Source organism: Cygnus olor, chromosome 9 (assembly GCF_009769625.2).
Source record: "Cygnus olor isolate bCygOlo1 chromosome 9, bCygOlo1.pri.v2, whole genome shotgun sequence".
Taxonomy (NCBI): domain Eukaryota; kingdom Metazoa; phylum Chordata; class Aves; order Anseriformes; family Anatidae; genus Cygnus; species Cygnus olor.
In genome coordinates, this window is record NC_049177.1 from 3,513,910 (window position 1) to 3,526,265 (window position 12,356).

The 12,356-nt window shown below is 37.2% G+C and overlaps 1 protein-coding gene across 1 annotated transcript in view; it reads left to right on the top strand.

The window, feature by feature from the left end:
- COL4A4 (collagen type IV alpha 4 chain) overlaps positions 1–12,356 on the top strand; it is a 65,390-nt gene that overhangs the window by 35,101 nt on the left and 17,933 nt on the right. The window contains 16 exon segments of the mRNA XM_040567400.1: positions 367–473; positions 906–1,071; positions 1,074–1,088; positions 1,868–1,936; positions 3,107–3,193; positions 3,196–3,210; positions 3,709–3,927; positions 4,645–4,807; positions 5,406–5,596; positions 6,565–6,708; positions 7,390–7,497; positions 7,762–7,940; positions 8,942–9,005; positions 10,360–10,434; positions 10,838–10,945; positions 11,287–11,394. Of these exon segments, the coding sequence (XP_040423334.1) occupies positions 367–473; positions 906–1,071; positions 1,074–1,088; positions 1,868–1,936; positions 3,107–3,193; positions 3,196–3,210; positions 3,709–3,927; positions 4,645–4,807; positions 5,406–5,596; positions 6,565–6,708; positions 7,390–7,497; positions 7,762–7,940; positions 8,942–9,005; positions 10,360–10,434; positions 10,838–10,945; positions 11,287–11,394 (1,818 nt within the window).

The window sequence follows — 12,356 nt, forward strand, 5'->3', positions numbered from 1 at the left end:
AAAAAGAAACAATTAAAACCTTTGGGGAATATTTGTGCATACTGATTTCCCTGAAATTAAGGATCAAACTCTGACTGATTTCAATAGCACAATGTTTTCACTCTGTGTATAACATGATGAACAGAAGCCACATACTTCCAGTGCCTGTAAACACATCTTTACAGAGACCATGTTGTTCCATGAGGTGTCCAACTACATACATTCTGCCTTCCTAAGCCTAAATTACCTCATTAAGGAAACCAGAATTCAAGAACTGAAAATTGCCATACAGATCCAGATATGATGAATGGTTACCCTGTGTTTATCTAAGCAGAAAATAAATAAGAAAACATGGTGTAAATATTATACCTTTTTAATTGTTTTAAGGAATAAAGGGTGAAAGAGGTCCTACTGGGGTTCCAGGATTTCCAGGCCAAAGAGGTAATGATGGCAGAGATGGGGATTTAGGATTGCCTGGGGAGAAAGGAGCTGAGGTACGTTTGACTTTCTAAGATTTTTTTTTTTATATCAGTTAATATAGTGTATAGAAAGGCTAGCTCTTATTGAAAACTGTCATTGTATTCCAAATTTGTAGCAGATTAATCAGTTTTAACATTTTCTGTTAGCCTAGATCAAAAATCATAGTATCCATTGAAAAAAAGATTTTATTGGAAATACTACTGTTTATTTTGTTATTTCTAGACATAACTTCTGCGTATACTGTGTCAATATTATGGGATCAGGAAGAAACAAAATCTGCCCTCTATTCCTATTGCCTTTGAATATTTAAAACTAATAACGTCACCCATATAGTTACATGAAGAACAGTGGTTTCTCCAGATAATTTTCTAACGTGGCTTTTGATAATCAAAGAGAGGAAAGGAATCAGGTCATGCTATTTCTTATTAACAGTTTATTTCTTTTAGGGTGATTCTGGAATACCAGTGCCAGGTGATAAAGGACTCCCTGGAATCCCAGGACTCCCTGGAGTAAAAGGACCAATGGGACTGCCAGGTTTGGGGATTCCTGGCCCTCCTGGAGTCAGAGGTACCCCTGGAGACTTTGGTGATACTGGTAGTATTGGGCCGCCTGGTCTAAGGGTCAGAAAGGTAATTTTGAATATTTACTTTAAAAGCCAAATGATGAAAAACACATCTGATAGCATCAATTACAGCTTCATATGTATTCTATAGTGTTATCCATTTATAGTAAAAATCAATTTTGGCAAGCTCAGTGGTCCCATGAAGCATGGCTACTGAAAGGTACAAAACTGTCAGCATTTAGCAGTGCACACTGGTGACTATATGAATTTCAAGGGGCCTTGAACCTGCAGTGTGTTACTTGCACACTACCAGAGGAATTAATTGCTGGAGTGAAGACTACTCCTGTGTATAAGGATTTGCAGGGCAATGCTTTTTTTGCTGAAGGAGCAGGAAAAGACAACTAATATTTAAGGCATGGTCTTTTTGTTTGTTTGTTTACAAAAATTCCCTACCAAAGAAAAAAAATTTCACTGATTGTCAATATGTATAAATCAGAAATGTACATAGAACTGAGATGAAAATATCATTTCTCTTTCTTTCAACAGACTCTATTGTAAAGACAAATTTCTGCCAACACAGACACAAAAAATCTTTGTCTTTACAGAATACAACTGTATTACATCGACTTGAGTCATTACCAATATTCTGTACAAAATAAGTGGCAAGAGAAATACATTTTTAAGATTCTCATCAAACCTTAAATAATGTGGAAATAACTATAGACGTAAACAGACCTTTCTCTTTACGCATCTGGCTGGTTATTTCCACAGAAATATTATAGTAAATGTTCAGGACTATTTATTCTAAAATCAAATAGACCTATTTCGTTGTCCCTCTTGCTTCAGGTGAAACTGTCTGTATTGTATCACCATCCCCTGGAAACCCAGGTCCCCCAGGTTTTAAAGGTGTTCAAGGTATGTTTACAAATGAGGGAATTTTTGTTTTTAATCAAAACAGAGTTTTTAATTGCTAATTAAAAAACAAAGAAGCTATCCTAAAAGATACACTAAACATTCTAGTTTTTCAACAGATAGATGTCTCAAATGTAAAACTGCAAGTACACAGGAATTTAATAATCTTTTACAACCAAGAGCTAGACAGCTGCAATTTGCGTGATCAAAAGGTGTGCAGGCAGCCTCCGTAGAAATGGCTAAATGAAGGTAGCTTCATTTCTGAAATTCTGTCCTGCTTCAGTTAAAAAATATGAGAAGCTGTTAATGGGCAGTTGGCTGGACTCAGATAGGACCTTGAACATCCACATCTGGATAAGGGGGAAAAAAAAGGTGTGCCTGCAAAAGATACGCTGCAAGTCTGTAATTTCTAAGATAATATTGTTCATGGCAGGTTGCAAGTGAGCCTTAAAATCTCAATACTTACTACTTCCCTTGTTCAACTTAACTTAAATTCAAAGAACTCATCCAGAAACTGTCCAGATATTGCTTTGATCACCTCCGAAACATGTGAAGTACCACAGAAAATCATGATCAGAACAACGGATTTTCAAGTTGTCCCTTTAATGTGGTATTACACAGCTCCCCGATATCAGTATTGTGAGTGGTAGCTAAATTCTATACAGACATGAGAGAACAGAGATTAGTGTATTGAGTTAAACCTAATGATTCCAGGAGAAGCAGATAGCACAGAAGAATGTGATTTGACAACTGTAATTTTGTCAATTTACTAGGTTACTAATTTTGCAAGTTTGTAAATTTACAAATTGCTAGGTTACTAATATTTGACAAATTACTAGTAATTTGTCAATAACTAGGTTGCTGTCCTCTAACATTAAAATGTTACAGTTTTTTTTTTTTTCCTAATTTACTCTGGTGATTTGCAGTCTGCTGTTTATGCATTATGCAACTCCATTTAGAAAAAACAGCAGCCATAGATTTGGTTATGACTTGGGTGTTGGATCTTAATGTTAGATTAAAATGTTAGAAATGTTAGCCTAAAATGTTAGAAGTTTATGAGTCTACTTGTCTTCAAAGTACCTGAATCTGCATGGAATAAAGATGACATACTGTTGCCTTAGGTCACAAATTTTAGAGCTGTCAGGTTTTGACTTCTTTTCTTTCTGTTTCCAGGACCAAAGGGTTTAAAAGGACTCCCTGGTCGTCCTGGACCAAATGGCTGTGATGGGCAAAAAGGCCAGCGAGGCAGACCAGGAGCAGGATCCCTGGGCCAGAAGGTGAATTTGCTTTTCTCAGTCCAGGGGATATGCTGGTCAAGCTGTAATGCATATATACAGGGTAAAGTAGCTACTGTGGTGGAATAGAATTATAATTTCAACCAAACCTAATAGAAGAGGAATCTTCAGCGTCTGTCCTTTCTTCTAGCAGGTACTGCAGTGACCTGAAGTTCATTGTACAGGGAGGAAATAAATTTGTGTTTATAAATTTCATAGAAAACTGAGAATAACTAGTATAATTTCAGTAAAGGAATTGGAACTTAACAAGAATGACAACACACAAGATAAATGCTGCGCTAGAGAAAATCACTGTTCCTTCCCACAGGAATAATTTTCCCCTTTTTTCTTCACATATCATTATCTGTAAATGAAAAGTCTGAAATTGTCTGTGTAATACTTTTCTTTGCAAACGTAATTTTGCAAAATGTAATTCTGGTTAAATTTGCATTATAATATTCCACAGTTTTGGAAAGAAAACTTTTGATATCATACCAACAGGCTTCCGAGGCAAAGCTGGTGATCCTGGTGAGGAAGGTGAAAGAGGATCCACCATTAATGGTAAAAATGGTGCTCCAGGTCCACCTGGAATAGATGGTCAGAAAGGTGTTCCAGGTGATACTACATATGGTCCTCCAGGAACCCCAGGCAATAGGGGACTGCCAGGACCACCTGGTGCACAAGGAGCAAGGGGTGATCCAGGCTTTCCTGGGCTTCAAGGTACGAAAGTTTTATGAAGGCATTTTTACATAGTCAAAGGAGAAAGTCTGAGTGAGGTCAGTGCTGATAGCAATAAAACCTACTCTTGCCTGCATCTTGTCTGCATAATGGTGACTATGTAGGGTACTCCATATTTTTACATTACATTGTCCAGTTAAGGTTGATCAGCCACTGAGGAGATCTGAAACTGCAGGAGGAGGAAGATGCCTTTCCCCAGTCCATGCAGTAACAGCGCAGCTTCCTATTGTTACTGCTGTTACTTTCTGCCTACAGGCCATCTGCGCTTAGGGTCTCTTGCTCTGTTCTACAGATGCAAAGATAGTCCCTGCCTCAAATTGCTTACTCAAATCTGAAAAGATGGGCTAAAGGTGGGAGAACACTCAGGGGAAAGAGAGGTGAATTTCTTTGCCCAGAATTATACAATATAATCCTGAACACTATTATATGTATATATATATTTATATTATACAGTATAAGCCCTCCTCACCTATAGGTGAGAGCTGAATAATTGTTCTTCAAAGAATGAAGCTCTCCACAACAGCCCAATTCTAAATTGCAGAAAAGATCAGTTTTCACAAAGTACGTAAAAGTTGTAGGATAAGTGAGATATTCCAATTACTGAACATATAATTTCAAAATTGAAGTTAGGAATTCTGAGTGATAGTGAGAAGTTTAAGGGAGAGATTTTACAATTTATATTTTTTTTTGTTGTTCCAGGGCAGCCTGGTACCCCAGGATTTCCAGGTGCTAAAGGTTTTAGAGGCCCAGAAGGTGATATAGGATCACCAGGCTGTCCAGGCTTCCCTGGTCCACCATGTGACACGGTATTACCAGGGCCACCAGGACTCAGAGGTGTCATAGGCCTGCCCAGGCCCTCAAGGTATGTAGAAGTCATCAGGTTTCCTCACAGGTCTAAGATTTGCACATCTTTTCTAGCAGATTTAACCATGTGGTGTTTTTGGCTAGTATGACAAATACTTCCATGGGGGGGCTGCTCATTAGTGGAGGTGTATTGTGTACATTTCCTATAACTTGTGAGAATGTATAATATGTTCACTCAGATTTATCCCAACTCTCCATCCCTTCCCATAAATACTGATCCTTAACTGACCAAATCATAATGTTTTACTGTAAAGTAATAAAGAGAAGAATTAATTACCTTATACTCTGTTGTCCTGTGTAACTTAATTGAACTCCTGGCATTGCTGTGATAATTTTATCTTCCTTATTCTTAAGCTGAAGTGTTACTTAATGAGAGCTAGTAGACGTATATTAAAAGTACTTAGCAATGAAAAGTTGGGATTTTTCACAGGGAACTTCTACTGATATGTCTCCAACTAAGAAGAAGATCTAGACAGAGGCAGGACTTCAGCATGGTGGCAAAGTTTCCAAGTCATTTTGCTATGTTTGATGATATTTATCACTTTCTACCTTTTAGATACAATTGCTGAATCCTTTCCCTACATTTACACACATAGAGTAAAACTGTTTTTTTCAGGCTTACCAGGCTTTAAAGGTCAGAAGGGAGATAGGGGCCTAGCTGGGCCACCTGGAATCAAAGGTCTCAAAGGCTCTCCTGGCTCACGGGGCCCCCCGGGTCCTCCAGGCTACCGAGGACTTCCAGGACTTCCAGGTAATAACGGACCACCTGGCTTCCCAGGACAAACAGGTATGTTAAACATCCCTCAGAACATCTTGTCTGTAACATCTCTTGTACAGGGAGCTATTTTTACTGTTTTTAAAGCTAGGAAATACTTTGCCTCCCTTTCTGGCTTCTAGAATAAGATCCTGCAGCAAGGCAGAGTCAGGAACAATAGAAACCTTTGTTCTTTCTCTTATAATAAAAACAAAGGGATTGAAAGAGTTCGATACACCTTGATGCATGCTGGTGCACTGGTTGTTTTACAACACTGACATTTTTCAGTATATTATTTCCTAACTATTTGTAATAGTTTGTTGTTATAAGAACAAGATACTTTTTATTACCCACAGGCTATCTCCTTTACTGATGCAGTCTGTGATTGTATTCTGTATCTAGAATGTATGCTGATGAGTAAGTGGAGAAATAGATTCACATTATGTCTAGTACTTCTGAAAACATGAGAAATTGTGCCACAAAACTTTAAAAAGTACTTAGGTATGAAAATAACATTGGAAGTGGGCATTTACACTCTTTTAGATCATATGTCCTTTACCATTCCCAGGAAAATGGCTGGTCCAAAAGTTGAGGTGCACTAAGGCTGGAGTAACCTAGTTAGCTGGGTGTAGATTAAAGGGTCTGCTTAGATTTAAACTAAGGCTAAATGTCAGTGAAAACTAACAGAAAGGGAAAAAACCATAAAACTTCCAATTTGCAGCTTCAATTATCTTGAGAGTTAGCTGCTTTAGTAATAAGAATAGTGTTAATCTCTGGGGGGGTGGTACAGGAGGAGGAGATGTTTGCCTCAAGGCAATCTGGATTTCAAGACAAGTTTGATCTTGGCATGAAGCCATGCTCCAAGTATTGGCTCTCTAGCTGTGGTGATTTCCTTACGAGTCCTTGTAAAGCTCCTACCTTTTGCTTTATACTCTTCTTTAGAATATGACAGCAACAGCATAGCAGACTGAGTGTGTCAATAAAGCATTTAATATTGTCAGGAAGCAAAGGGATTCAAGGACCCCAAGGATTCCTAGGACTCCCAGGAACACAAGGCCCAATGGGAATCTCTGGTGTTAAAGGTGAAGAAGGAAAAATGGGTCCACCTGGGCCTAGTGGAGAATGTGGGGATATGGGAATGAAAGGTTTGTAAAAATCTGCTTCGCTCTGTACTTTTATTTATTTCTATGATCAGTTTTGTTAAGACTATGTTTGGTATAGATTTACATTTTCTGCTTGGTATAAGCGTATATTCACTTGTTTTCAGAGATACTAAATCCAGCTCTTGTCCTTTATGAATGCATAACGAAAACTAAAGAAAAATGAATAGCATAGAGATCAATGGATACATTTACCACTGTAAATCGAAACATACATAAGAATCATTCATTCAAACAAACCCTGAATTTTGTCCTGTACATATGAGAAACCAGATTTTTAAAGTTTTCTGTCATATTGTCTGTGTTCAATCTATCTAAAACATACAAGAAATCATCTTTATGAACATTAATATGGGAAGGAGAATAACCATTTCCAAGGTGTATTCAGTCACAGACAATACAATATAGAGTGGAAAGTACAATTTCTATCTTCCTTATTCCAGACAAACAGGAAATAATTCTGATTTAATATCAGCTGGGTTACTCCTGAATTAACTAAAAATCAAGCAAAAGAAAATGAATTTTGCTAGCAGCAAGTCTTCTCAAACAACTGGGATCTGCATTAGTATTTGAAGGCTTCCTCTGGTAGAGGAGTCCTCAGTAAATATTAATTTTCAGGATGTGTCATTTATAAGGATTTACTTACATTCCATGTTTGGTTCAAAGGTGAAAGAGGACCTCCAGGAGACAGTGGCTCCATTAACATTCGGCTTGAGAAAGGACAAAAGGGAGAGCCAGGCTTTCCTGGTGAGAATGGATTTAGAGGTGAAAGAGGTAAGTTCATAAAATAAAGCTGTGCATACACACATTTATCTGATATCATAATAAATGGTGTGTGTTTTTCACAGGTTTGGATTGATAGTTGCAGTAATATCCAGCTACCTTATTGTGTTTATAAATTCTTAAGGTAGCAAACTAGTTTCTTTGAGCAATTACTAAGGCAATACACAAAGTGTGAAAGCATAGCCATATTCAAGATAAGCGTCAAATAATTGTTTGACCATATTGGTCATTATCTTGTTCTGCATTTAACTTCAGGTGAAAAAGGCAATATTGGTTTCAGAGGTGCCCCAGGATTTCCAGGGAAGAACGGTGTCCCAGGACTGCCAGGTGACCATGGTGACACTGGACTGATGGGGTTTCCAGGATCACGGGGTTTCCAAGGACCAAAGGGCTTTAAAGGAATTACAGGGTTCCAAGGACAACCAGGTGACCAGGTAAATTGCAAGTGACAGTGCCCCAGAATTTACACTTACATCTTTACCAACTCCAAGAAATAAGATGGATGCCTATATTGTACTTACCCAATAGATGCTCCTCCTGAGAGGAGACTGTCAATACTTCGATACATTTTGGCAGAAGCTATAGTTAGGGTCAACAAAGGGCCTCTCTCCCAGCAGCATGTTGGGATTTTGTTATACTGCCACTTGGTAGAAGTTCAGGCTATGCTTCACTAATTAGAACAGCACAAGGCTGAAGTTAATATGGCTGCTTCTTCATATCTTGCTATGAGGAGCTGCCAAACCAACAGACAAGAAAAAAAAACAGACCTGTGCCCATACAGACAGCTTGCACCAAACAGAACCCAGAGAAGCCATCTTGCTCAAGAACAAATATACAAAAACACATGTCCCATATGGATATGAGGTTACGTTCTTCACTAGCTTGTGCATTAGGTAGATAGGCAATGAGATTACATGAAACAAATCACAGTTCATTTTTGGTGCAGGGACATATCTTTGCTTAGCTTGTTCTGTGTTATATTTCTTTGAAGAAAGAATCTGTTTTGCTGATCATAGGTCATTATTTAAAAGAAAATAGAGAAATCTTTACATTTTTACTGTAACGTCACAACATATTTCTCATTAATGTTTATAGTAAAATCGGGATAAAACTCAGTAATATTTGGTACACTGTTGTGGTACCTTTTAAATCAAATAACTCAAGCCATCTGTGAGGAATTCAAGATGTTCAAGCCAAGTGTTAGCACAAACACATTCAAAATTATTAGCAATTCTAATCTAGAGTTTCTTGGAAGTATTAATGGTCAGTGTTTGATGTAGTAAAGACAAAATGCTTTTCTGTTGAACTAAACATACAGTTTTGCTATTCGTATTGATTTCTGGTCTGTTTACTAGCATATGAGAACCAAATATTCTTACAGATCATTCTTATTATGAATATCATAAATCAATTATTTTTTTTTGCTGTTTATCAGGGTGATGTTGGCTTACCAGGAATGCCTGGAAACCCAGGATTGACTGGCCCAAAAGGATCTAAAGGTAATGAGTTCATATAAACATGCTTTTGTAAAGAGCCATAGTGTTATGTTATATATGCTTCATATATGGAGAGTACTCACTAGACATTAGAAAAACAGGACAGAAGTGAACGTAATTCAAACATGAATAGCATTACAAACAAGTCTGACATACCTGAAGGCAAAATTTGCATTTTAATACATTTCTTCTTTAACAGATTGTTCCTTATAACATAGTTTTTATTAATTTAGAAGATAAATCTCTGTCAGATTTCATGGAGTTTCAAAACTCCAAAAAACAAGTACAAACTTATGTTATCTGTAAAACTAGTTAAACAAAATGAGAGAAAATGCAATTATTTATGGTATTATGCAGATAGGTAGTTTTTAAAATAGTACAGCAGGATTTATAGTTACTTTTACATCACTTCTTTTCCAGCAATTTAGGCTATGATTGTTAGTTCCTGTAACTTCTGAAATTAACAAAAATCAGGCATAGGTTGTACCTGTGTAAGCAAAGTTATTCTGCTCACAAGATGAAATTTTGTATCTGTATTTTTTGCATAGGTAGAGATTACTCTGACAAATTTACAATACTTAAATTTTTTAAAATATTTCAGCAAAATACAAAATGGTGTCATCCATGATATTCCAAATTTCCTTGGAGCATGGTTTCATTAATAATGAATAACATAATAAAATCATTGCCAGGGAAAAAAAAAATGTCAGGGGGACAGGATAAGCTCTTTTTATCAGCTACAGTTTCCATTTCTTCAAATATTCAACACCTTCTCAGCCAGGGAATATATTCCCCCCCCCCCCCCCACACACACAACAAGCAAAGAACAAGTCTGTACAGAGAATATAAGACAAAATCACTTGAAATTATTGACTCTCTGACAAACAGGAATTTCAGGGCAAACAGAAGTTGTGCTGGCTTAAAGTCCCCAGCTAGTCCCTAAGAGGTCTTTACTGAGTAAATGGACTCATGCTGTACTGATTGTGCAAATCCTAACAAACCTGTGTAAGGAGCTCTTTGTGTTTAATAAAGTATCATAAGGAATTTATGCAATATCTTTCATATTCAGTATATGCTGTCAGTATTGGAAAAATTCCCCCCCCCCTTTTTTTTCTCCATAGTGAGAAATTTACATGAATATTGACTGGAATCATATTAAATACGAGCTGAGTTAGTACTTCATGATAGTATGAGCTGTCTGCTAATTTCCATGTGCCAAAGTATTTTTGTGTTCTCTCATTCCCTTTTATAGTTGTTATATCTATGACTAAATTATAGATCTTACAAAACTGTCCAGCTTTGTATTCATGGATGAAAATAATACTTGTATCAAATGAAAGTCACTGTACCTTAACAGGCAAGAGAGGTGACCCAACTCTTCTGCTTGGTATACGTGGTCAAAAAGGGCCTCCCGGAGACCCAGGATTAACAGGTAATTCAGTATGATTAAAGAAAAAATCGGACTTAAGGAATTTTCTGTAAGCTTTGTTAGTGGAGAGGGAGCTCTATTTTCTGTACGCATTGAGTTGTATTTTGCACAGTTAAAAGCCCTGGGATAGGAGCGGCATCACAATGTGCAATATGGCTAGTGCAAACATAAGAGATAGAGACTGGTATTGTCTAGTACAGCACTGGAGAACACCCCAAGACCTCCCAGAATACCTGTCTTGTCTATCTCTTGCTAGCCATCTCTGCTCTTTCAGATATCATCAGAGATATCACTGTAATTCATAGCTAATAAATAGATGCAAGGATCTGCAGTATTTGAAAAAAAAACACAAAAACAACTTTTCTAAAATCTTACTGAACTTTTATATTTTATATATTTTTTAAAGGATTCTGCGGGTTACCCGGAGAGAAGGGTTCACCAGGTATCCAAGGACAACCTGGAAGACCAGGATCCAAGGGCGAGTCTGGATACCCAGGAATACCTGGATTTCCAGGTAATGCGTAAGTTTTAAACTTAGTGTGATCTAAGAGCTCAGAAGGAGTAGACATCAGGAAGATGTAGCTGAGGAGGCACCTCTGTTGAGAAGGCTATAGAAAGGAGAGGTTGTAAGAAGGCTTGTACTGAAAGCTATTTCAGTGTCTGTAGACAGCAGCAGTAGAGCTGGCTCAGATCCTGACAGCAAGTTACATCAGTTCTTCAGGCAGTCCCATATGCTTTCAGGTACCTCTGAATATCTGAATAATGTAGTGTGCTAAATTGTTTAGGGAAAAAAAAAAATCAACTGTTCAATGGATTTGCATAGTCAAGGATTTTTTTTTTTTCCTCCATTCTCAGGAGCTCCAGGTCCTCCAGGATTGCCAGGAGAACCTGGAGAAAAAGGGAAAGAAGGAATTTTGGGACCTCCAGGATTGCAAGGATTAGCTGGATCACAGGGCAGGAAAGGTAAACAGCATACAGTGCAGTTCTACTGGTAGTGTGACATCACCATATGTTAATACCCATTTAGCACTGAAAATGGAAAAGGCCTAAAAAACAAGCATGATTTTGATTCTGTATTCACTTAAACTACTTAAAGAGTTAAGCCAGTTATCAGCACCTTTGAAAAATAACAAATGCTACCTCACAGAATTGGACTACAATCTAAAATGAGTCAAGAAGAAAGAAACAGATTCTGGCTCTCCTAATGCAACTGATAACAGAAGTTAAGGAAAGGAGAAGGAGTTTGCATTAATTCAGACGTTTCACTTTGACTTCAATTACACTGTGTTCTACCTTTTCACCATGGAGTGCCACTGTTCCTCTACAAAAACAGCAGAATGCTGTGGACAGTTTCGTCCACAACAAATTGTGATCATAAGATAACTTGTTTTGATTTTCTAAAAAAAAAAAATAAAAAAAATTGGAGGATTTTATGTAGAAATATTTCCCCAAAATCCTAAATTACACTTTTCATAATGATTGTTACATTTGGATTGAACAGCAGCTCATCTGTACATGGAAGCCAGTATGTCATTCTGAGTATAGTAAAAGTTAATATTGAAATCATAAGTTACAATAATGTTTTATAAAGAAATAATCAACTACGAAATTTGTATGCCCTCTCTGCAACAGTGAGCTTCATAACCAGTTCCTGGGCAAGAAGAATATTAATGATGGATATACAGATACCATAGTAAAGTAATAAATGTGACCATGAAAAATGGCTAGGGAGGACAACAGATTCACTAATTCAGACTAAGGATAAATTGAGAAGGTTTCTTAAAAACTACTGAAAATTTAAATGAAAAATGGAAGTTTCAGATTACTTGCAGAAAGTAAAGGGTGCTGCTTTAAACTGTTGTGACAGACTTCTTGCTGGTGCATAATTTGCAAGAGAACATTTCATTGTTCCAAACCGTATTTTC